The 26,978-nt window shown below is 40.5% G+C and overlaps 1 protein-coding gene across 2 annotated transcripts in view; it reads left to right on the top strand.

The window, feature by feature from the left end:
- The window catches only part of Corin (corin, serine peptidase), a 214,384-nt gene that overhangs the window by 45,742 nt on the left and 141,664 nt on the right, over positions 1–26,978 (top strand). For both annotated transcript variants that reach the window (XM_029477597.2, XM_021163653.3), the window contains one exon: positions 3,896–4,096. In XM_029477597.2, the coding sequence (XP_029333457.1) occupies positions 3,896–4,096 (201 nt within the window). The remainder of the gene's footprint in view (positions 1–3,895; positions 4,097–26,978) is intronic.

Here is a 26,978-nt window from a genome sequence, read left to right as displayed (position 1 = left end):
ACCTCTGTTATCTTAAAGTTATCAAGGTCAGAAATCTCCCTGGGCAAAATTCTTTCTCGGAATTCTAGAGGAGTCATCCATTCCATTACCTTATCTAATTTCAAGAAACCTTGTCTCATTGAGTCTTTTTATGACTGTCACACGCCCCTTTCTTTCTTTCTTTCTTTTCCTTTTTTTGTTTTTTTTTTTTGTGGGTTCATCTCTGGGTCTTCAATTCTGTTCCATTGGTCTACTTGTCTGTCGCTATACCAGTACCATGCAGTTTTTAATCACAATTGCTCTGTAGTAGAGCTTTAGGTCAGGCATGGTGATTCCACCAGAGGTTCTTTTATCCTTGAGAAGAGTTTTTGCTATCCTAGGTTTTTTGTTCACACGCCCCTTTCTTAGAAGGACCCTTGTGAGTATACCAGAGTCTGTTGAATAAGGCAGGATAACGCTCTGACATAAGATCCTTAGTTTGATTGAGACTGTTCTGCTCCTTTGTTGTGCTAGGGATACAGAGCCACACAGACATAGGCTCAGAGAACTGGGATGCACACATTCTAAAGGGAGCCTTATCCTGCTGACTTCTGAACTCTTTCTCATCATAAAGGATTGTTATGATCTGGCAGTTATCATTAGAGCTAAGGTTGTTTCTTTGACCTTGTTACACTGTTTTTATTTTAGATCCGAGACACTGATGGAGCATGCATCCTTGATGCAGTTTAGTGTCTACTGATAATTTAGCTTGAAAGAGTCATACTTTTCTCATTCCAAAAGCATATTAAGTGCTTAACCTTTAAAATTTAGCCATTTTGTGATGTCAAAATACACACTCTAGCAAAAGAAAATTGAATTTTAATTTGCGTCCTTACTAGTACTAGGAAAGAAAAATTTTCCATTTGCTATTATTGCGTAGAAATGGCTAACAGCTTTTGAGAAATTACTGTAAGCCGAGAGCTGTCCTAAGTGTTTACAAGCAAGAACTGACGAGTGAGGTCTTCACAGTGAGTTTAACAACTGTAGAGTGCTTCCATGTTCCTTATTTCACGACACTTGAACGAGTTTACCCAACTAAGGGCAGGAAGCTGCAGAGACAGGATTTTAAAATAAGGTGACCAGGCTGTGGACATTAAACTGTCAACTGTAGCACCACAAGGATCAAATTGGAGACCAGGGTGGGTGGCTTTAGGAGAGTGAGCTCTGTGCCCTGGACCCCTGGTGCTCAGTTCTGTACACCTCACTGTGGTACTGGCTAGAATCACTTAGAGTGGCTGACTTCTCTGTTTTACATTTTTAAAAAACATAAAAAGGTGGTGACCAGCTATGTGGGGATTTGGCCAGTTTCCAGAGATGCTTGAAAACAAACTTTCAACTTTTAAAAGTGCATCCTTTAAGTCTTGCTCCCACTCCTGACATCTACTCCATCTCTTATTCCTGCCCCTCACCTTTCTCGTCTCCTTCCCTTAGCCTCTCTCTGAAATATCCTTCAGGAACAGCACCTTCAGCAATTGTCCAACATTATCTTTCTCTGTATTCTGGCAAATTGCTTTGCTGCACAGAGCTAAGGGCTAGGAAGCTGCCTGTTATTTGAAAGAAACGTGTTAGCGTTTTTTGTTTTTGTTTTTGTTTTTTTTTTCTACAAATGCCATTAAAAGAAAAGTTAGCGTTTTCTGTAAATGCAATTGTTTCCTGCTTCTTAGGCCAGGCAGATGCTAACAGTGTGTTCTCCACCCTGGAGAGGTTAAAAATACAAGCAAGGTGATTAATAAGAGCAGTGATTACAAAAATATTAAGAACAACTGTTGAAGCATTTTGTACGGCAAGAAACTGTAGTAGGATTACTTCGAGGTGCTGAGGTATTGGGATTGGTATTTGTTGGAAGTACATTTGATGAACTGGCTGACTACTCAGCCACATTAACAGAAATACATTATCTAAAAAAAAATACCTATGCAGAAATAAGCAAGGAAAAGGGTAATCAACACAGAAAAGACATCGCAAGCAATATCAAAACTTATAAGAAAGCATCAATAAGCTCAGATTATTAAATGGTCACATTCACAGGGAGCCAAATGTCAGCTTATTGAGCTTTTGAAGTGCAGTTTACGCAACAATGAGACCTACACCTGCATTTCTTGTGATCGGTGGTAGATTCTGAATCATTCGAAGATTGAAAACCGTGGAGTGGTCACCATGCTTTCTCACGGGCCTGACATTTTCTCATGGTCATGCGTGTTTGAACAGTGTGTTACCTGCATCCAGAGGCTCGCTTTTGCGTCCAGCTCTTTACTTAGACTCCTTTGCCAGATGAAACTGTTGACCTCAGCCAGAGATGGCTGCTTTGCTATTTTGATTTGGAGTTAATGTTTTCCTCATGCAGAGAAAAGGTATTTTTCATAGACTGATAGTAAACACTGCACTTGTATTTCTTTTGTGTTTAATGGTCGACGGGAATATCTAGAAAAGTGAGAGCCAATTAGATCATTCACTGTAAATGGTTTTTAGGAAAAGACAACTGCCTTGGGTATTTCTAAGGATAGGTCAATATCACATTTGTTTGTTTTCTTTGTTGGGCCTGACGACAGTGCAATGCTCACGAAGTACAGTCTTCTATTTTTTTTGAGTTAAAAGTACATGATCTTGTACCCCTAGAGCTCCCTGGCACTAAACCACCAACCAAAGAAACACATGGTGGGACTCATGGCTCTAGCTGCATATGTAGCAGAGGATGGCCTTGTTGGTCATCAATGGGAGGAGACGCCTTTTGTCCTGTGAAGATGCTATGCCCAGTATGGGGGAATGCCAGGGCCAGGAAACAGGAGAATGCCAGGTGGGTTGGTGAGCAGAGAGGGGATAGGAGATTTTTGGAGGGGAAACCAGGAAAGGGGATAACATTTGAAATGTAAATAAAGAAAATATCTAATTAAAAAAAAAGTAAAAAAAAAAGTGCGTGATCTCTTTCAAGGTCTTAAACACTCTGATGGAAAAGAAAGAAGGACATTTTCAATAATCCTACATTTGACTCTCTGTTTTGTCAATGTGACCAGTCAATAAGCTCTCAATAAGCTGATTTATTGTCTCTTTCTTATTCTTATATATTATCTTTTTGTGTTGTTCTGATTAAAGATGAAAGTAATTTATCTTATCCATTTCTTTTGTGCTATAATTGGAATTTAGTTCGTTTTTTAGTTTCTACCATATTTTGTGGTAAGTATTTGAGTCTGACTAGTTTTATTTATCTCCAAATGTAATCAAACTCTGGAGAAATGTAAGGCTGAAAGCAAGCATGTCTCCCTGCCTTTGGGTGGTAGGAATAGGATAGAGCCCTGTGGAGCATGGGTTCAGGGGCAGGCAATGAGAAGTGACATGGAGAAACAGAGAGTGGGACAAGAACACCATCGGGCTCACCATCATTTATTCCTGGTGAGTCTCCATTGGGGTAGACGTGCCCCACATTCTTTGTGTTCCAGACACAGCCATAAATCTGAAGGGTTAGAGAAAGTAATGTTTTCCTTGAAGGCCGTCTGACAACAGAACTCAACTTGTGACTTACAACCCCTTTGCCCAATTTCTATCTCCAAAGATATTTACATTGCCATCAAAACAGTAGCAAAATTACAGTTATGAGGGAGCAATTAAAATGATGGTTGGGGGTCACCACACATGAGGAACTATATTAAAGGTCACAGCGTTAGGAAGGTCAAGAACCATTGTGAGAGAAGAAATCACGCACCACTGTCCCCATGAGGATGGTGCTTCTGAAAGTAGCTTGTGTCTTGCTTTTGTGTTTGCCTGCATAAGATGACAGATAGGCAAATAACACTAACATTTCCTTGATGTTTACTTTAAAAAAACAATAGTACGTTCAGATATGTTTCAAATATATATTTATATTATGCGTTTTGTCTTTCAGGAACATTAAAAAGGGTTTATTTCAAATCAAATGACAGTGAACCTTTGGTCACTGATGGGGAAGCTCGAGTGCCTGGTGTGATCCCTGTAAATACAGTTTATTATGAGAACACAGAGGCGCCCTCTCTGCCCCCCAGCCAGTCCACTCCAGCCTGGACACCGAGAGCTCCTTCTCCAGAGGACCAGAGTCGCAGGAACACAAGTAAGTGTGAAGTTGCTGATCAAGAATGCCTTTGTGTCTGTCACAACTGATGCTTACAGGTCACGTGGTGAGAGCCGTTCTTCCAGAAAGCTTAATGGAGCGCGCCTGTCCTTGACGTCTGAAATGCGGTCAGGTCCGCAGGCACCACTGAGACGGAGCAGCGAGTATAATAAGTCAACAACTCCGAGCTAGAGCCCTTTGTACAAGCTGCTTGCCCTAAGTAAGGGAAGTCACTTTTGTGTTCCCTGGCCCTTGCTAGAGGGATTCCCCATCCGTAGAGGAAGAGGAGAGTGTGACTAAAAACTCACCCCTATTTGCTTTAGAGGTGAGCTTGTCTTGTCTGTGTCTTGCTTTCTTCTTTTATTAGTGGTGACAGTTACCGGACATCTTGGCGACTGCAAACAATCACACCTTCTGGAAAGTGGCACTTGCCAAGAACTCCTGCTGGGTGAACTCCAAGGCAGAGTTAGGGTTTCCAGAACAAGAGTTGGGCCAGAGAGAAAAGACAGAATAGGGAGACATCATACTATGGAATGTAACTCAACCCCTAGACGGCCCCAGATCTTCAGTAAAGTTATCCCACTTCCAGAAGACCTAGTGCAATGTCTGTGTGTAAAGGAATAAAAAAAAAATATATGAAGGCCTTCTATGACATTGTCCTGGTGCTTTTTTTTTTTTTTTAATTCCCCTCAGTAAGGTGATGTCATCAGAAATGACAAAACACTCATCCATGCATGGTCACATTGTTTCCTCTTTCGTTCATGACACCCACGAAAGGAATCGCATCTTAGTCCCAGCTAGGGTATTTCTTTTCATAGGCAGGGAAAGCTATGAGTTAACTTGGCGCTCTCATGGTGTGGCTTTGCCAGTGCTTGAGAGAAAGCAGAATTGTTATGTTTCTCCAGTTCAAGAAGGCCAGTCTGCTTCCGTTCCACTCTTTCACAGTGCGCCCATGGGTCTGAGCCATCTCTTACACTCAGTGTGCACCAGCGATCCAGGTGCAGGCAGGCTTGCGACCTGGATTGCAATATTGCAAAGCAGAATTAGGCCACGTTAAAATTATTTTCAACGTGAGTTTAATTCCGAGGTTTCATATTTTGCTCCAGCACTTCATTTCTTTTCAAGGACAGTGTTTCCCATCAGAAGTGAAGAAGCCATTTACACAAAAACAGCCCAGCTAACGAGGTTACAATGATGGCAACTGTCATTTTCTTCCTCTAAGTGGATTTGTCTGTAGGTTGGAAGTTCTGCCATTCATTAAGATTCAAATCAGTTTGACAAGCACATACCCTGGAGAATAAAAGAAATACAGGGTGCCTGCTGTTTAGCTTGGAATCTTGATGGAACCCCTGACGTGGATATTCTCTTCCTCTGGCTGGATAGGAACTTATTTTGACACAGAGATGAAATCCAGGTGAAATCACAGTGGTTGTGTGAGGAGAGGCTGAAGCCTCTGACAGTTTGCCCATCTGTGCTGTTGGTGTGCTTGACTGCTTGCCCAGGAGACTCCCGACCCACTGTTGATGTTAACTGGAACCGTTGGCCACTAGGAGCTTCTATTTTAAAATACTCTAGAGAGAATGCCAGTCTGGGACTCCTGAGGATTTGATGGTTTAGAAGGCATATTTGGGTGCGAGCCCCGAAGCTATCCGATGAGCACCACAGGATAGGCAAGCACGTGCTTCAATGTTTAAGACACAAAATCAAGTTGATGTGTCCGGTACCATTTACTTGGCAACTGGTGGATGTGAAGCTGTGTCTTGGGTGTTGGGTCTCCTGGGCCAGTGCTCTCTCAGTGCCTTTTGCTCCTGGTAGAATTTATAGTTTACAGTTCTCAGAGTACTACGGCACACACTCCAAGGGAGATGGAGAGAAGGAGGTGACCCACTGTAAACATTAATGCTGTGTTTCAGCAAGAGACATGTTTTTAGGTTGCGTGCTTTTGTCTGGGCTCCATTTTATAACTTTTTTTCTTTATATACATTTTAAGTATTCAAACACATGTTGAAGGAAAGGGACGACTCGCTAGCAAGAGGTTGGCGATCACATAGAGTGTGGTTCACACTAAAGTAGACTGTTCTAGTGAAGTGTCAGAAAATGGATTGATGTCTTGAGAACTTCTGGTGTTCTTTTCTCTTCTCAGGTCTCAGGTAGGCAGCCCCTGGGGGGTGGGGGATAAGTGCTTTTAAAAAGCAAAACCAAACCAAAAGGACCTGTAAGCAGAATGGGAGTTTGGTAGGAGGAAGGGCAGGGGTAGAAGATGGGTAAGAGCCAGCAGAAGGAGATCTGTGGTCAGAATGCATTCTACACAAGGGTTGAATTGTCAAAGAACAAATTAATAAAGACAGTAACTGCTTCCTAAGACATTAGCAACACATTAAGTCCACCTTCCTGATATGTCCAAGTCAGCCATTTTTAATGTATTTATAAAGTTGTGCAATTATTACTACTACCTAATTTTATTTTATTTATTGGCTACAAAACCTCTGCTCTATTGTTTCATATTCCCTTTTTATGCAATCCCTGGCCTAAGCTAATCAAATTATGCCTCCGTGGGCTTGCTCATTTTGAAATTTGTGGGTGTGTCAAGCCTGAGGCCCATGACCTGCATCTGGCCAAGGATAGCTATGAGCATGCCTCAAAATTCAGAGTTGACTTAGCATATCATGGAATGGGTTTTGTAACTCAGTTGTGTGGTCCTCTGTGTGGTGCCTCAATGTTCAAAAGTTGGACACACGTGGAAGCTTATTAGATAACACAGGTTTCTCTCTATTTGGATGCTTTCAGTATGTATCACGTATGATGACTTCATCCTCTTTTTCAGTGCTAAGTAATATTCCATTGAATGGATATGAAACATTGTATCTATTCATTCTTCCACCGATGGGCATCTCAGTTGCTCCTACCTTTTTTTTTAGCACCCATGAACTATACTGCTGTGATTCTTGTACAAGCTGTGGTAGGACACATGCTTCCAGTTTTCTTTGGGTTATAAGGGAAGCAAAAATGTATTATTTCTCTAATTTCCTAATAGTTTTCTGTCTAGTTGTTTAATTCACTATGGACAGTGTGAATTGAAGCCTCCAACTGTCCTCAAAATCATCATCATCATCATCATCATTGTATCAAGTGGCTTTGCTCATTTTCTGGGCCTTGGGGGTACATTTGAGTGATCTAAGAATTCCACATAAAAATTTCTTAATTATACATCTTTCTTTAAAGGGTTATAAAATAATTTAAGCATCTTCTACATCATGTGGCAATGTAACATGTAACAGTCACCAGTATGGAGTTTTGGTGCTCATTTGAGTTTCTATCCATGATTATATCACTGCGTATGCAGCTCTATTGCTTATTCATCTGACAGCTGTAAGAGAGGAATGATGCATGCTTGCTTTTCTTCTCTATTGAAGACCAAACACATTTCTGAAGGTTGCCTTTGTAACGGCTTAAATACAGAAAACTGGCCACACACCTTCATGACCAAGATCAGCATGGTAGAAGCTTCCTGAATGTGTAACTTATATTACAACACCCAACTTGGTACTCAGGGTATTTTAGCAAACAGTAGGCATATTAATTAATAGCTTAGTAATTTAAATTTTATTAATTTTGATTAAATTTTCTTTATAAAATCCACGGATTTATATCTAATTATATGCATGCTCCTAAAACTTTTTTTGTGTGTGAAAAATGTTGTATATTAAATGACAGTTTTTCAGTAGGAGAAAAACTGCATCAAGTCCCAGCTCCAGTTATCTGTGTCACATTTCTTGAAACGCTGGTGCTCTGTGGCAGAATTCTTAAGGTTTTTTTTTTTTTTTGCCAAAGACTCCTTTGGAAATCTGGAGAAGGCAATGCCTTTCCAGAATAATAGTTTGACCCTAAAATAAATTACACAGAGTTAAAATAATTAGAATAATATTTAAATGTAATCACTAACATGTTAGAAATGTAAAACATCCGTTAAATAGTCAGATGCCTGTTTGTTTATTAACACTTTAAATAGTGATTACTAGCAATTGATCAGAAGCTAAATTTTTCTAACAGAGATGAAACATAAATAGGTTTTTTTAAACGTCTGCAGCATCTCTATGTCGATTCATTAACATCTATGGTTTATGTATTGTTTTCTATATCTGTTACCCATGTTGGTAAATGAATTACCCCAAATTTCAATCACAGATTGTAGAACAGAGATGCTACTTTGTTCTTATACAGTTCACTGAGAGCCCAAATTCTTTGTCTGACTGCTAAGGTCTACATTCTAATGAAGGGTGCTTCATATAGAGAAACATAATCTGGGGTGTCTAGCTGGCCTTCTGGCTCCTTAGGTCTTAGGATTACTTGCAGAGTTGCGATGGTCATGACACATGAACATCTCCCCTTAAGTGTTCCACTGGGTACCAGGATTGCATCCAAATGGCCATAGCTGGTTGTTGAGTTTTACCAGGCCCCCTTCTCCATATTAAATCAAATTATCCAGGCTGAAAGTACAGTTAGGAGATTTCGACATGACTGGTATAAGCATCTCACTATGAACAAGTGAATTGCTGGGTAATTGTTGCATGCTAGCTGTGGAATGCTCACTTGGTTGTCAGGTTTCTGGTGAAGACCTGAACAGCTAATGAGAGCAGGAAACACTTCCTTGCTCTCCTTTCTTCCCTATCCCATCTTTTCATGCTTTCCCTGGGATGTATTAGATTTCCCAGAGACAGCAAACTTAATCTGATGAGCAGGGCTGGGCTTTGGAAGAGGTGAGGGGACAGTATCTGTGTCACTCTTCTAATAACCCCATGATCACCATCATCATCATTATCATTAATATCATCTTTATCATCATCATTTTGGGGATTGTCCTGCAACCGTTTCACCTAAGCAAATCCTGATATATCCCTCATGTAAATAGGTACCCCTAAAGGTCATGGTCCCACAGCAGATTGATATAGCAAATAAGAACAAAATCAGTCACGCTGAAAATGTGGCTCAAATGTTTCCTATCCAGATCCATTGTCACTTCCCCTTTAGGAAGAACAGCCCAACACCCTTGATCCATCTAGAAAAAAAAATGCACGGTAGCACATTGATATCAGCAGGTCAAAAAAAAAAAAAAAAAAAAAAAAAAAAGATCCTGGCCAAACTCAAACAGGAAGTGATCCTTTAGAAACCAAAGGCTCAGATACCAAATGAAAACTCAAGCCAGGCTGAGCGGCCTGCTTCACTGTGTGTGTTACTATGTGATTCTTAAAGACTTGATACTGTGCATGATTTTTGGCCCCAGTCACTTGGTTTGCTGACTGTCTCAGGGATTTGGGTAGCCTCACCAGTGGGAGTCTGTTGGCTGTTCCTTGTGACTTTGAAGAATAAGCCTTTCCACATAGCTGTAGTTGAAAATGAGTACAGTGATGAATTTTTCCAAACTCAAAGCTTTCTGTCTGTCCATGTTTGATGCAGACCATCCATCCCTCATATTTTTGTGTTGGCATGTATTATTCCTTTATCTTGCTGCTTGGCAGTATTTCATCATATTTGCATGTGGTGTTAGAGCTGAACAGATTTTTGAACATATGTTTATAATTAGGGTAAGCTGTGAAAACTTCTCCTGATGCCTATGTCCACTTCCGAGTTCTTTTTTTTTTTAAATATTTTTATTAGGTATTTTCCTCATTTACATCTCCAATGCTATCCCAGAAGTTCCCCATACCCTCCCCCACCCCCACTCTCCTACCCACCCACTCCCACTTTTTGGCCCTGGCATTCCCCTGTACTGGAGCATATAAAGTTTGCATGACCAATGGGCCTCTCTTTCCAGTGATGGCCGATTAGGCCATCTTCTGATACATATGCAGCTAGAGACAAGAGCTCCGGGGTACTGGTTAGTTCATATTGTTGTTCCATCCATAGGGTTGCAGATCCCTTTAGCTCTTTGGGTACTTTCTCTAGCTCCTCCATTGGGGGCACTGTGTTCCATCCAATAGCTGACTGTGAGCATCCACTTCTGTGTTTGCTAGGCCCTGGCATAGTCTCACAAGAGACAGCTATATCAGGGTCCTTTCAGCAAAATCTTGCTAGTGTATACAATGGTGTCAGCATTTGGAGGCTAATTATGGGATGGATCCCCGGATATGGCAGTCTCTAGATGGTCCATCCTTTTGTCTCAGCTCCAAACTTTGTCTCTGTAACTCCTTCCATGGGTGTTTTGTTCCCAATTCTAAGAAGGGGCAAAGTGTCCACACTTTGGTCTTCGTTCTTCTTGAATTTCATGCGTTTCACAAATTGTATCTTATATCTTGGGTATTCCAAGTTTTTGGGCTAATATCCACTTATCAGTGAGAACATATCATTTGAGTTCTTTTCTGATTGGGTTACCTCACTAAGGATGATGCCCTACAGGTCCAACCATTTGCCTAGGAATTTCATAAATTCATTCTTTTTAATAGCTGAGTAGTACTCCATTGTGTAAATGTACCACATTTTCTGTATCCATTCCTCTGTTGAGGGGCATCTGGGTTCTTTCCAGCTTCTGGCTATTATAAATAAGGCTGCTATGAACATAGTGGAGCATGTGTCCTTCTTACCGGTTGGGACATCTTCTGGATATATGCCCAGGAGAGGTATTACTGGATCCTCCGGTAGTACTATGTCCAATTTTCTGAGGTACCACCAGACTGATTTCCAGAGTGGTTGTACAAGCTTGCAATCCCACCAACAATGGAGGAGTGTTCCTCTTTCTCCACATCCTCGCCAGCATCTGCTGTCACCTAAATTTTTGATCTTAGCCATTCTGACTGGTGTGAAGTGGAATCTCAGGGTTGTTTTGATTTGCATTTCCCTGATGATTAAGGATGCTGAACATTTTTTCAGGTGCTTCTCTGCCATTCAGTATTCCTCAGGTGAGAATTCTTTGTTTAGCTCTGAGCCCCATTTTTAAATGGGGTTATTTGATTTTCTGGAGTCCACCTTCTTGAGTTCTTTATACATATTGGATATTAGTCCCCTATCTGATTTAGGATAGGTAAAGATCCTTTCCCAATCTGTTGGTGGCCTTTTTGTCTTATTGATGGTGTCTTTTGCCTTACAGAAGCTTTGCAGTTTTATGAGGTCCCATTTGTCAATTGTCGATCTTACAGCACAAGCCATTGCTGTTCTATTCAGGAATTTTTCCCCTGTGTCCATATCTTCGAGACTTTTCCTCACTTTCTCCTCTATAAGTTTCAGTGTCTCTGGTTTTATGTGGAATTCCTTGATCCACTTAGATTTCACCTTAGTACAAGGAGATAGGAATGGATCAATTCGCATTCTTCTACATGCTAACCGCCAGTTGTGCCAGCACCATTTTTTTGAAAATGCTGTCTTTTTTCCACTGTATGGTTTTAGCTCCCTTGTCAAAGATCAAGTGACCATAGGTGTGTGGGTTCATTTCTGAGTTCAATTCTATTCCATTGGTCTACTTGTCTGTCGCTACACCAGTACCATGGAGTTTTTTGTTTGTTTGTTTTTTATTTTTTTATCACAATTGCTCTGTAGTAAAGCTTTAGGTCAGGCATGGTGATTCCACTAGAGGTTCTTTTATCCTTGAGAAGAGTTTTTTCTATCCTAGGTTTTTTGTTATTCCAGATGAATTTGCAGATTGCTCTTCCTAATTCATTGAAGAATTGAGTTGGAATTTTGATGGGCACTTCCGAGTTTTATGAGATATTTTGATTCCAGAGTGTTTGGTTTAACATTCTATGGGGTGTTTGTCTATCTTCAGTTATTTGTTGGGCACTCGCTCTGGATTGTCTCCATGGACCATAAAGTTAAGTATGATAAAAACCTCATCCATCCAGCCTATGGCTGATAATTAATTGCCTTGAGACCTGAAGGTATTATTTATGGTTTGAGAGATTAAAAATATGATCCACTTGAATTCACCAAATATATATATATGTTGCTAACTTATTCAATTTTAATGTTATTAAAAAACACCCCATTTCATCCAGATTAAGTTTTAATTATAATTATAAAATATATTTTAGTTCAAGGGTATATTCTATAGCTTCCATACTTAATTACATCAAATTTATATCCCTTTGTATCACAGACTTGCCTGTTCTTCTCTTCATTTGCTGCGTTTCTGGGAAGGTTTCTGCAGTGCTTGGTTTCCTGCTGGAACACTTTCTACACGGCTACTCTGCTGTTACAACAGCCAGTAGCTAAAACCGTTGGTGCCTATGTCTTATTATAAAATAGCTCCCAAATAGGCTTTGAAAGTCCGTGAGCAACTTCCATAGACACTCCAGACTCAGAGATACAAAACCAAATGCATTATGGCTCGCAGTGTCCATACTTACTCTGTGGAACTTTGAATTTTCTTGAAATTTTCAACTAACTCTTATTATATTAGTAAATTTAAAAAATGTATAACACGTGTGTCTTCAGATGATAGAACCGAGACTTTACTATCCAAATTATAACAAATGGGAGGCTAACCTTGTATACATGGACATTTTATTACCTTACAAAGTTGGGAAGGTAGAATTTTACACTGCTTTCCTTAGAATTGCCTTTGAATTCTCCACTCATTTATTGAGAAGTCGGACTCAGCTTAGTTGGCTTTGATTAGCGTCTATACATTTGCTCTGCATAATGTCCTCCAGGATACGCATTATCAGAGCCCCAATGTTTGATAAGCTGATGGCTGTTAAGCCACAGCAAGTATGTTATTTCATAATGTGTTCTTTAACACCGATGGACATTTTAAAATGAATTATGTAGGAAGATTTCTGTGAGAAAGAAATGGGGACTTCAAATCAGAAGTCCCTGCTTATTCTGGAGTTTAGGGATCAAGGGGCCCTCTGTCTGCTGATCATGTGAAGTAGAAGATCCTGGGAGTTACACAAGCACCATCAACCTCCATAAACACGTGAGCCTACAGCTGTCAGCAGCATCCTTTCCATACAGAGTTCAGGACTCTGGGGCCCCATCAAGAACAATCACAATTAGTATTCTTGTCATGTGACCCAAACAGATAATCAGTTTTTTCCAACTCTGGAACCATGAGCTACAAATAAATATCCCCCCCCCCCATACACACACACCTCAGTCCTGCCATATCACACCAATGTAAATATAACTAATACCTATGTACTTCAAAAATACTCTATATTTGTTTACAGGTTCCTATTATGCATTTGTCCCATGTCTTCCCTTATGACCTTGCCTTGGAGATTCAGAACACTAGTTATTCTTCAGACTGATTACATGTTTGAGGTTTAAGGGATTCTAAGTTGGCAGGGCATCTGAACAAACAGTTATGGGGATATAATACACAGTTGATAGCATCGGAATCTGGTACACGAGGCTGCCTAAGGAAGCCTCCTGCCTCCCCTTATCTTATTTGAACACTCTCGTTAATTTTTGGAGGACACGAAATCCTTTCAAATCGGCTGGTCTCAGGGATGACTCTGACAGAACGTTCCCTTCTGTGTTAGTTATTGAGTGTAGCAGATGACCTTCATCATTCCGCTCAGCTGATGTGTTTCTGACCTGGGTTGACTTTGCCCTACAGCAGGGAATAGACTAAGGCTTCTGTCTAATTGGGCCATAGGTGAGGACTTGCAAACATTTTCTCCTCAATGCAAAGTCCTGGCTATGATGTATGAGAAAAAAGCTGTTGTCACGGTATCTGGGTTTCTCTTTGTGATTGACATTTATGTATGTATGTGTGTGTGTGTGTGTGTGTGTGTGTGTGTGTGTGTGTGTGTGTGTGTGTATTTATAGAGAATACATACCAGGTATCTTTTAACAACTTTCAATGTGTATAATACAATATCAGTGCCTGTACTCATAGTATTGTACAATAGGCCTACCACAGTCAATCTCCCAGTCTTACTGAAATTTTGTGCCCTGTAAGCAATGTCTCCCAGTGATCACCTCTTCTCACACAGCCCCTGGCAACTATAATATTATTTTGGTTTTAAAAATATTTTAAATTATTATTATGTTTTATTTTATTCTATGTGTTTGAGTGTTTTGTCTGCATGCATGTCTGTGTACCGTGTGTGTGAACAGTTCCCCAGAGGCCAGAAGAGAGAGTTGAATGTCCTGGAACAGTAACTACACGTGTTAACCACATGTTGGTGCTAAGAATTGAAACTGGTCCTCTGGAAGAGGAGTCAGTGCCCTTGACCTCGGAGCCATCTCTCCATCCCTGATATAAATCTGTTCTTGATAGCTTGACATTTTTAGATTTCACATATGAGTAAAATCATGTGATTGTTTTATTTTTGTGCTTAGCTTTATTTCATTTAACACAGTGTTCTCCAGGTTCACCCATGTTGCTGCAAATGACAGAGTTTGAAACCACGACTTCAGTTAGACAAGCAATCCACCACTGAGCTATATCCCCAGACAAAGATTTTCTTCTTTTGAAAAGGATGAACAATATTCTATAATATACACAACATCACATAATTTTATAAGTTTATATTGTTGGCTGAGTCAAAATCTTAGCTCTTACAAATAATGTTGATGAGATATATATTTAATAGTCTGATGTTTTTATCCTTTATATATCTGTGATTGGAATGTCTGGATCATTTAGTAATTGTATTTTTAATGTTTTGAGAAACTTCTGTACTTCTTTCCACTATATCTATATTAATACATACCACATATTCACCAGTATTTGCCATTTTCTTTCTTTTTAAATAAGAACCAGTCTAGCAGGTATGAAGTTATGTCTTTTGTGGTTTTAATTAACATTTTATCTGGTGACTAGCAACAACATAAAACTTTTTTATGTAGTGTGTTTTTATTTGAGAATTGTTCGACTAGATGCTTGGACTTTTTTGATAATCGGATTTTTTTCTTGTTATGAAGTTGTTTGAATTCTTTCTGTATTTAAGGCATTAACTCTGATCTAGATAAGAATCCGATTCATGATTTGCAAATATTTTTCTCTTACTTCATAGGGGCCTCTCTGTAATGTTGATTGCTTCCTTTTCTGTGCAGAAGGCGTTTAGCTTGACATAGTACCATTTGTCTGTCTTGTCTTGTGCTCTCTGCACTTTGGATAGCATATTCTTTTTTTCTAAATACTTTTTATTAGGTATTTTCCTCATTTACATTTCCAATGCTATCCCAAAAGTCCCCCATACCCTCCCACCCACTCCCACTTTTTGGCCCTGGTGTTCCCCTGTACTGGGGCATATAAAGTTTGCATGTCCATTGGGCCTCTCTTTCCAGTGAAGGCCATATGTATCCATCTTTTGATACATATGCAGCTAGAGTCAAGAGCTCTGGGGTACTGGTTAGTTCATATTGTTGTTCTACCTATAGGGTTGCAGATCCCTTTAGCTCCTTGGGTACTTTCTCTAGCTCCTCCATTGGGGGCCCTGTGATCCATCCAATAGCTGACTGTGAGCATTCACTTCTGTGTTTTCTAGGCCCTGGCATAGTCTCACAAGAGACAGCTATATCTGGGTCCTTTCAGCAAAATCTTGCTAGTATATGCAATGGTGTCAGCGTTTGGAAGCTGATTATGGGATGGAACCCTGGATATGGCAGGCTCTAGATGGTCCATCCTTTTGACACAGCTCCAAACTTTGACTCTGTAACTCCTTCCATGGGTGTTTTGTTCCCAATTCTAAGAAGGGGCAAAGTGTCCACACTTTGGTCTTCGTTCTTCTTGAGTTTCATGCGTTTCACAAATTGTATCTTATATCTTGGGTATCTTAAGTTTCTGGGCTCATGTCCACTTATCAGTGAGTACATATTGTGTGAGTTCCTTTGTGATTGGGTTACCTCACTCAGGATGATGCCCTCCAGGTCCATCCATTTGCCTAGGAATTTCATAAATTCATTCTTTTTAATAGCTGAGTAGTACTCCATTGTGTAAATGTACCACATTTTCTGTGGATAGCATATTCTTAAGTTATTGCTCAGGCCTAGGTCACTGTAGATTGTTCTTGTGCCTTTTTATCTTTTATCTTTAAGTTCCAACTTTTATCTTTAAGTTTTTGATCCATTTTGAATTGATTTTGAATGTGGCGTGAGATCAGGATCCATTTGAACTAGACTGCACGTCACTACCTGTTTTTCTTAACACTGTTGCAGAGATCATCCTTTCTCTATTACTGGTTCTTGGCATCTTTATCAAAAGTAATTGATGACGCATATGTAGATTTGTTTCTGAGTTTCCATTCCATTCCAGTAGTGAGAAATTTTTGTTTGTTTGTTTTTTGTTTTTGTTCTTTGCGGGTTTCTCTGCATAGCCCTGGCTATCCTGGGTCTCACTCTGTAGACCAGGCTGGCCTCGAACTCAGAAATTCACCTGCCTCTGCCTTCCAAGTGCTAGGATTAAAGGTGAGCACCACCACTGCCTGGGCAAGAGATATTCTAGATTGAATTAACTGAGTGAGGCTCACACTGACGTAGGTGACGCTGTTTCCTGAAATGGAGTCTCAGCTAGTGGAGAACACAGCATTAGCTTCTGTGTGCTCCAGACTGCAGATGCAATGTGCCCAGCTGCCTCATGTGCAGCTGCCATGACGCCCCTTCCCCAATACGTGCCATGATGGACTGTATCCAGCATCCTCTCAATGTAAGATGTGACAAATCCTTCTTTCCTAAAGTTGCTTATGAGGCATTTGGCCACAGCAAAGAGAAAACTAAGTAGTACCGTTGTTGCTTTTAGAGATCTCTCAGCTTTGTGAGTGGCCTGTTTCTCAGACCCAGAGCATCGAGCTTTCACAAGAGTTTGCAGAGCCTCCTACAGTTGTCACTCAGTACTGTTCTTTGTGCTCCCACTGTCCTTAGAGTTATCTATGGCACTCTGTGTGCTGTGTTTACCTCTTCATATTTCTCCCTCTCTTGAACTTGGTTCAAAGAGCCTCTGTCTTCCCTTTACTCTGGTGAGATCTCCTGCTAAAGCCAAGGAGAATGACAGAAGGTCAAGGGTGTAGCTTTGTAGAGACAGGAAAGAGAGGCTCCCCTCTCAACTACAGAGGTACTGTCCAGACAGTAGTCAAAGACATAAATAGATCTTATGAAGGCAACAGCATGGGGCCACCTCCCACACTGTCAAGACATCTAGGGGACAGGTTATTGAAAACATTAGCAGCAATGTTAGTCAGCAGCAGCAACAAGGCCATTGTGTTTCAGATACCCTGGCTTTCTAAAGCTCCTTGGCTGTCATTCAATTAAAAAAAAAAGTCTTTTAAAGCCAAGAGATTTTCCAATTTAGTCTCATCTATTATTCTTTGAATAATTATTGGGTATACCCCCAGTGACATTCTAGTGAAGAATTCATTTCTTCGATGTGGGAGGGTGGTGGGATCAGGTCTCTAAGGAACATACAGTTGGTTGACTTTCGTTTCTTGGCATACATGCAGTGGAAACTCTACTTTGAGTTGGGAACTTTCTCCTGCTCTGGTGGAGTGTGACACTATGTTCTGTGATACTGGGCAGTGACAAACCCCCAGCTTCCAGTCAGCCACCTAGTCACACAGGCAAGCAACTGCTGCTGGCTCTACACTGTCACACACACACACACACACACACACACACACACACACACACACGACGAATACATTTGACTAAGTCAACTTTTGTTTTATACTGCCTGGGATTCCTAGGGCCTGACATAGGTCAAACAGACACTGAACAACTCCCCAGCCTGCTTTTAATATATATTTTTCCACTTTGCTTTGAGACAGGATTTCACTAAGTCATGCAGGCTCACCCTGAGCTCATTCTGTAGTTCATGTGGACCTTGAACACATGTTCCTCTTGCTTCTGTCACCTGGGTAGCTAGGGTTACAACCTGTGCCAACAGCCCTGGCTGATCCTTACAAATTTCAATAAATTTATCAGTACATCATGAAGGTGAGGTCCATCTGTATTTGTCAGTGCTACTATGAAGATGATACTTGACATACTGTGAAAAGATGCAGGGGCACTTTAAATGGGATGCTCCTGTGATATGTTTGCTGTCTGGAAAGGTTAGCTCTCTGAATCAGACCACTGCTGTGGCTCGCTACCCTTCAGGGGCAGTCTAGCTTCTATAATTAAGCCAGTGGCAAGAAGGGAAGGGCTCCCTTTCAATGATCTCATTTGATGATTATGAATCCCCAGCAAATAATATAAAGTGATGACAATTTAAGTATCTCAATAGACACAATGAAGACAGTGGACAGAGAGCAAACTTTGAGTGGGAGAATAACTTCAGAGAAAGTCAAAGAGCTGGGTCAAATCATTCCTTTTGGCGTCTGAAGCTTATATGTTTGCTGCTTGAATATTTAGCTTTGGGATATTTCTTAAAGGAGGAATTTACTTTCAAAACTGTCAGTTTCGATACGAATCAGAGTTTCTCCAAATAGTAATTAAGCTCATTTGTGAATAGCAAACCCTGCCATGGGAATAAGCCTGCCATAGTGAACTACGTGTATTTCAAGAGGTGGGAGCAAGAGGCAGCTTTGGTTAGGTGGAAGGGGGATTGCATACCTTGCAGTAATAGTCCTTGACTAAAGTGATTAGCTCTACAGGGGTGACTACACAAGGGTAGCATCAATCCATGATGAAAGAAATGGCTGCCGCACAGATGTCCTTGCAGATACAACTTTGTGTAAGTTTGCAGTAGCACTTGTGCAAGGTTGTGATCCTGACAGTCTTTTGTGATGGTTACTCTTGCCAGCTTTTAATCAATGAGTTGAGAGGTCTTGGTGGATAACATCTGGGATTAATTTATTACATATTTTATTGTTAGAGCTAACAGAAAGACTCCATTTTGATTCTGACTAATAATAGTCCTCAGTGCATTCTGGTCTCGGGTGAGCATCTCTCTCCAGGGAGGTCTGTCCCTTATTTGGTTCCCTCTGAGCATCAGCATCGTGGGCATGTGTCTCATTGTATAGGCCAGGCAGTGTATATTTGTTTTGTGTCTTCTCTCCCACCAGACCACAATGTTTCAAAGGCAGGGATCTTACTTGCTTCTTACCACTTTCTTTGTGCCTGGCACGCACCAGGAGTCCAACAGGGATTGGTCATGTGAGGAGAGAGACCTCTGTGGAAGTCAGACCAATGGTACATGGGGCTCTTCGGAATGTATATATATTAGGTGAGAAGATGTTGATGATGCTTGGTGTCCGAGGCAGCTTCTGGTGGAAGGGGACTGGAGTGGGGAGTGAGGTAAATGGTGTTAGAGTTCTGCCTTGCCGTTTGCCAGCTGTGTGGACTCTTAGGGAAACGACTCCACCTTGTTTCCTCAGCTGTGAATCTGAGATAACAAGCTGTAGGCAGAGCAAATGAACTAACAATGCGTGAGACTGGGCTGAGGACAGTGCCTGGAGGGCTATGGTCGCTCAGTCAATACTGAGCACGAAAATACACAGACAGAAGCGAACTTGAGAATGTTCACAACAATGTCACCACACAAAGGGCTGAGGACCACATGGGAAGTAGCATCCAAATTAATAACAGACTTTATGAGAGGAGCCAAAGGAGAGATTGGAAAGAAGACCAACCTTTTCATGACTTTCTCCCCAAACCACTGAGCAGCGCTGTGTACAGACCGTCACTTCTTGATCTCACAGATCCACAGGCTCTGGATACAGGACAAACAAATGTAGGGCTATTGCCAGGGGAGAGCTCTGAGGTAAAACCCAGAGCTTAAAATGATGCATTTTGGGCAAGTTAAGGCAAACTACTATCTCTGGCACAATCTTCTCTCCTGGTCTGATGTTCAGACTAGGCATTCTTAATTAAATATGCAAGTGTAGCAAGGCAAACAGAAGCTCCACCCATGTTTCCTGGTAGGATATTAGATAGCAGATAGTAAAATTCTATAGAAAACAGATTTTTCATGTTTTAAAAATTTGAACACTCTTGCCTCTCATGTGATAGTGTTACATATTTACTGTGGTTTTGTTACAACTTTTTTTATTTAAAAAAACCTCAGATTTTATTTAATTTAGCAAACATTTAAAAGAAAGCACAGTTGAAACAAATGTGAGTCAAAAATAAACAACCACTTACATCGATCAAAATCGATCAAAAATGAGACCATTTTTGATGACAGATGATAAAGAACGCTACTGATAAAATGGGAAAACCTAGTGCTAAATGCTATGAAATGGACCTGTTTATTTCCTTCCCATAAACTCTCAAATTTCCTTCCCAGACAATATAGGTCATGAGTATCACCATTTAAAAATTTATTTCCACTTTTTAGAAGATTCATTTACTTTATCTTACATGTATAAATGTTTTACCTGCATGTATGTCTGTGTATCATGTGTATACTTGGTGTCTATAGAGATCGGAAGTATAGGATCCCCTGGAACAGGAGTTACAGATGGTTAGGAGCTACTATGCAGGTGCTGGGAATTGAACCCCTGGCCCTCGATGAAGAGCAGCTCATGTTCCTAACCTCTGAGACATGTCACCAAACCAGAGGAATATCACTTTAAGGATAGTTACTCAGAACCTTAGATTTTTCTATGCTAGTGTAGTCTATTTAACCATTCATTCTTGTTCTGCATTTAAAATAGTCACATACATATAAATTTTGACTCTCTCTAATTCCTGAGTCCCTAATCCTGACCAAACAGCACTTATTTTTTTCCTTTTCTTTTCTTGGATATTTTTTTATTTACATTTCAAATGTTATCCCCTTTCCCAGTCCCCCCACTCCAAACTCCCTATCCTATTCCCCTCCTCCTGCTTCTATGAGGGTGTTCCTCCACCTACTCACTCACCCACTCCTGCCTCCCTGCCCTGGCATTGCCCTGCACTGGGCATTGAGCCTTCATGGGGCCAAAGGCCTCTCCTCCCACTGATGTCCAACAAGGCCATCTTCTGGTACATATGCAGCTGGAGCCATGGGTTGCTTCATGTGTACTCTTTGGTTGGTGGTTTAGTCCCTGGGAGCTCTGGGAGGGGAGGGTCTGGTTGGTTGATATTGTTGTTCTTCCTACGAGGTTGCAAATCCCTTGAGCTATAAATTACAAGGGCACTTTCTTTTTTTTTTTTAATATTTTTATTACATATTTTCCTCAATTACATTTCCAATACTATCCCAAAAGTCCCCCATAGCGCCCCCCACTTCCCTACCCACCCATTCCCATTCTTTTGGCCCTGGCATTCCCCTATATTGGGGCATATAAAGTTTGCAAGTCCAATGGGCCTCTCTTTCCATTGATGGCCGACTAGGCCATCTTTCGATACATATGCAGCTAGAGACAAGAGCTCCAGGGTTCTGGTTAGTACATCATGTTGTTCCAACAATAGGGTTGCAGATCCCTTTAGCTCCTTGGGTACTTTCTCTAGCTTCTCCATTGGGAGCCCTGTGATACATCCAATAGCTGACTGTGAACATCCACTCCTGTGTTTGCTAGGCCCCGGCATCGTCTCACAAGAGACAGCTATATTTGGGTCCTTTCAGCAAGATCTTACTAGTGTATGCAATGGTGTCAGCGTTTAGAAGCTGCTTATGGGATGGATCCCTGGATACAGCAGTCTCTAAATGGTCCATCCTTTCATCACAGCTATGAACTTTGTCTCTGTAACTCCTTCCCTGGGTGTTTTGTTCCCAATTCTAAGAAGGTGCACAGTGTCCACACTTTGGTCTTCATTCTTCTTGAGTTTCATGCGTTTAGCAAATTGTATCTTATATCTTGGGTATCCTAAGTTTTGGGCTAATATCCACTTATCAATGAATACATATTGTGTGAGTTCTTTTGTGATTGTGTTACTTCACTCAAGATGATGCCCTCCAGGTCCATCCATTTGGCTAGGAATTTCATAAATTCATTCTTTTTAATAGCTGAGTAGTACTCCATTGTGTAAATGTACCATAATTTCTGTATCCATTCCTCTGTTGAGGGACATCTGGGTTCTTTCCAGCTTCTGGCTATTATAAATAGGGCTGCTATGAACATAGTGGAGCATGTGTCCTTTTTACCGGTTGGGACATCTTCTGGATATATGCCCAGGAGAGGTATTGCTGGATCCTCCGGTAGTACTATGTCCAATTTTCTGAGGAACCGCCAGACTGATTTCCAGAGTGGTTGTACAAGCTTGCAGTCCCACCAACAATGGAGGAGTGTTCCACTTTCTCCACATCCTCGCCAGCATCTGCTGTCACCTGAATTTTTGATCTTAGCCATTCTGACTGGTGTGAGGTGGAATCTCAGGGTTGTTTTGATTTGCATTTCCCTGATGATTAAGGATGTTGAACATTTTTTCAGGTGCTTCTCTGCCATTCGGTATTCCTCAGGTGAGAATTCTTTGTTCAGTTCTGAGCCCCATTTTTTAATGGGGTTATTTGACTTTCTGGAGTCCACCTTCTTGAGTTCTTTATATATATTGGATATTAGTCCCTTATCTGATTTAGGATAGGTGAAGATCCTTTCCCAATCTGTTGGTGGTTTTTTTGTCTTATTGATGGTGTCTTTAGCCTTGCAGAAGCTTTGTAGTTTCATGAGGTCTCACTTGTCAATTCTCGATCTTACAGCACAAGCCATTACTGTTCTATTCAGGAATTTTTCCCCTGTGCCCATATCTTCAAGGCTTTTCCCCACTTTCTCCTCTATAAGTTTCAGTGTCTCTGGTTTTATGTGAAGTTCCTTGATCCACTTAGACTTGACCTTAGTACAAGGAGATAGGAATGGATCGATTCGCATTCTTCTACATGTTAACAACCAGTTGTGCCAGCACCATTTGTTGAAAATGCTGTCTTTCTTCCACTGGATGTTTTTAGCTCCCTTGTCGAAGATCAAGTGACCATAGGTGTGTGGGTTCATTTCTGGGTCTTCAATTCTATTCCATTGGTCTATTTGTCTGTCACTATACCAGTACCATGCAGTTTTTAATCACAATTGCTCTGTAGTAGAGCTTTAGGTCCGGCATGGTGATTCCACCAGAGGTTCTTTTATCCTTGAGGAGAGTTTTTGCTATCCTAGGTTTTTTGTTATTCCAGATGAATTTGCAGATTGCACTTTCTAATTCGTTGAAGAATTGATTTGGAATTTTGATGGGGATTGCATTGAATCTGTAGATTGCTTTTGGCAAGATAGCCATTTTTACAATGTTGATCCTGCCAATCCATGAGCATGGGAGATCTTTCCATCTTCTGAGATCTTCTATACTTTCTTTCTTCAGAGACTTGAAGTTTTTATTATACAGATCTTTCACTTCCTTAGTTAGAGTCACGCCAAGATATTTTATATTATTTGTGACTATTGAGAAGGGTGTTGTTTCCCTAATTTCTTTCTCAGCCTGTTTATTCTTTGTGTAGAGAAAGGCCATTGATTTGTTTGAGTTAATTTTATATCCAGCTACTTCACCGAAGCTGTTTATCAGGCTTAGGAGTTCTCTGGTGGAATTTTTAGGGTCACTTATATATACTATCATATCATCTGCGAAAAGTGATATTTTGACTTCATCTTTTCCAATTTGTATCCCTTTGATCTCCTTTTGTTGTCGAATTGCTCTGGCTAGGACTTCAAGTACAATGTTGAATAGGTATGGAGAAAGTGGACAGCCTTGTCTAGTCCCTGATTTTAGAGGGATTGCTTCAAGCTTCTCACCATTTACTTTGATGTTGGCTACTGGTTTGCTGTAGATTGCTTTTATCATGTTTAGGTATGGGCCTTGAATTCCTGATCTTTCCAAGACTTTTATCATGAATGGGTGTTGGATCTTGTCAAATGCTTTTTCCGCATCTAAGGAGATGACCATGTGGTTTTTGTCTTTGAGTTTGTTTATATACTGGATTACGTTGATGGATTTCCGTATATTGAACCATCCCTGCATCCCTGGGATGAAACCTACTTGGTCAGGATGGATGATTGTTTTGATGTGTTCTTGGATTCGGTTAGCAAGAACTTTATTGAGGATTTTTGCATCAATATTCATAAGGGATATTGGTCTGAAGTTTTCTATCTTTGTTGGGTCTTTTTGTGGTTTAGGTATCAGAGTAATTGTGGCTTCATAGAATGAGTTGGGTAGAGTACCTTCTGTTTCTATTTTGTGGAATAGTTTGTGAAGAACTGGGATTAGATCTTCTTTGAAGGTCTGATAGAACTCTGCACTAAACCCATCTGGTCCTGGGCTTTTTTTAGTTGGGAGACTATTAATGACTGCTTCTATTTCTTTGGGGGATATAGGGCTGTTTAGATCATTAACCTGATCTTGATTCAACTTTGGTACCTGGTATCTGTCTAGGAACTTCTCCATTTCATCCAGGTTCTCCAGTTTTGTTGAGTATAGCCTTTGGTAGAAGGATCTGATGGTGTTTTGGATGTCTTCAGGATCTGTTGTTATGTCTCCTTTTTCATTTCTGATTTTGTTAATTAGGATGCTTTCCCTGTGCCCTCTAGTGAGTCTGGCTAAGGGTTTATCTATCTTGTTGATTTTCTCAAAGAACCAGCTCCTTGATTGGTTGATTCTTTGAATAGTTTTTCTTGTTTCCACTTGGTTGATTTCACCCCTGAGTTTGATTATTTCCTGCCGTCTACTCCTCTTGGGTGAATTTGCTTCCTTTTGTTCTAGTGCTTTTAGGTGTGTTGTCAAGCTGCTAATGTGTGCTCTCTCTAGTTTCCTTTTGGAGGCACTCAGAGCTATGAGTTTTCCTCTTAGAAATGCTTTCATTGCGTCCCATAAGTTTGGGTATGTTGTGGCTTCATTTTCATTGAACTCTAAAAAGTCCTTAATTTCTTTCTTTATTCCTTCCTTGACCAAGGTATCATTGAGAAGAGTGTTGTTCAGTTTCCACGTGAAGGTTGGCTTTCTATTATTTATTTTGTTATTGAAGATCAGCCTTAGTCCATGGTGATCTGATAGGATGCATGGGACAATTTCAATATTTTTATATCTGTTGAGGCCTGTTTTGTGACCAATTATGTGGTCAATTTTGGAGAAGGTACCATGAGGTGCTGAGAAGAAGGTATAACCTTTTGTTTTAGGATAGAATGTTCTGTAGATATCTGCCAGATCCATTTGATTCATAATTTCTGTTAGTTTCACTGTGTCCCTGTTTAGTTTCTGTTTCCATGATCTGTCCATTAGTGAAAGTGGTGTGTTGAAGTCTCCCACTATTATTGTATGAGGTGCAATGTGTGCTTTGAGCTTTACTAAAGTTTCTTTAATGAATGTGGCTGCCTTTGTATTTGGAGCATAGATATTCAGGATTGATAGTTCCTCTTGGAGGATTTTACCTTTGATGAGTATGAAGTGTCCCTCCCTGTCTTTTTTAATGACTTTGGGTTGGAAGTCAATCTTATCAGATATTAGAATGGCTACTCCAGCTTGTTTCTTCATGCCATTTGCTTGGAAAATTGTTTTCCAGCCTTTCATTCTGAGGTAGTGTCTATCCTTTTCTCTGAGATGAGTTTCCTGTAAGCAGCAAAATGTTGGGTCTTGTTTGTGTAGCCAGTTTGTTAGTCTATGTCTTTTTATCGGGGAGTTGAGTCCATTGATATTAAGAGATATTAAGGAAAAGTAATTGTTGTTTCCTGTTATTTTTGATGTTAAAGTTGGCATTTTGTTCTTGTGGCTGTCTTCTTTTAGGTTTGTTGAGGGATTACCTTCTTGTTGTTTCTAGGGCGTGGTTCCTGTCCTTGTATTGGTTTTTTTCTGTTATTATCCTTTGAAGGGCTGGATTCCTGGAGAGATAATGTGTGAATTTGGTTTTGTCGTGGAATACTTTGGTTTCTCCATCTATGTTAATTGAGAGTTTGGCTGGGTATAGTAGCCTGGGCTGGAATTTGTGTTCTTTTAGTGTCTGTATAACATCCGTCCAGGATCTTCTGGCTTTCATAGTCTCTGGTGAAAAGTCTGGTGTAATTCTGATAGGCTTGCCTTTATATGTTACTTGGCCTTTTTCTCTTACTGCTTTTAGTATTCTATCTTTATTTAGAGCATTTGTTGCTCTGATTATTATGTGTCGGGAGGTATTTCTTTTCTGGTCCAGTCTATTTGGAGTTCTGTAGGCTTCTTGTATGTTCATGGGCATCTCTTTCTTTAGATTTGGGAAGTTTTCTTCTATAATTTTGTTGAAGATGTTTGCTGGTCCTTTGAGTTGAAAATCTTCATTCTCATCCACTCCTATTATCCGTAGGTTTGGTCTTCTCATTATGTCCTGTATTTCTTGGATGTTTTGAGTTAGGATCTTTTTGCATTTTACATTTTCCTTGATTGTTGTGCCGATGTTCTCTATGGAATCTTCTGCACCTGAGATTCTCTCTTCAATCTCTTGTATTCTGTTGCTGATGCTCGTATCTATGGTTCCAGATTTCTTTCCTAGGGTTTCTATCTCCAGTGTTGCCTCATTTTGGGTTTTCTTTATTGTGTCTACTTCCCTTTTTAGGTCTAGTATGGTTTTATTCATTTCCATCATCTGTTTGGATGTGTTTTCCTGTTTTTCTGTAAGGACTTCTACCTGTTTGATTATGTTATCATGTTTTTCTTTAAGGATTTGTAACTCTTTAGCAGTGTTCTCCTGCAATTCTTTAAGGGATTTTTGTGCTTCCTCTTTATTGTCTTCTGCCTTTTTATCAGTGTTCTCCTGCATTTCTTTAAGTGTGTTATTAAAGTCCTTCTTGAAGTCCTCTATCATCATCAGGAGATATGCTTTTAAATCCGTGTCTAGCTTTTCCGGTGTGTTGGGGTGCCCTGGACTGGGCGAAGTGGGGGTGCTGGGTTCTGATGATGGTGAGTGGTCTTGGTTCCTGTTAGTAAGATTATTACGTTTACCTTTCGCCATCTGGTAATCTCTGGGGTTAGTTGTTATCGTTGTCACTATTTAAAGATTGGAGCAGAAGCTGTGTTCCACTCACCAGCAGTCTCTAAATCCTGCGGTGGGGGTCGTGGGTAGCTGACGGTACCCCGGTGCTGGTCC

This window comes from Mus caroli, unplaced genomic scaffold (genome assembly GCF_978045245.1).
Source record: "Mus caroli unplaced genomic scaffold, Mus_caroli_1 scaffold_4, whole genome shotgun sequence".
Lineage (NCBI taxonomy): Eukaryota > Metazoa > Chordata > Mammalia > Rodentia > Muridae > Mus > Mus caroli.
The sequence above is the reverse complement of the archived record's forward strand: the minus strand, read 5'-3'. Positions and strand labels throughout refer to the sequence as shown.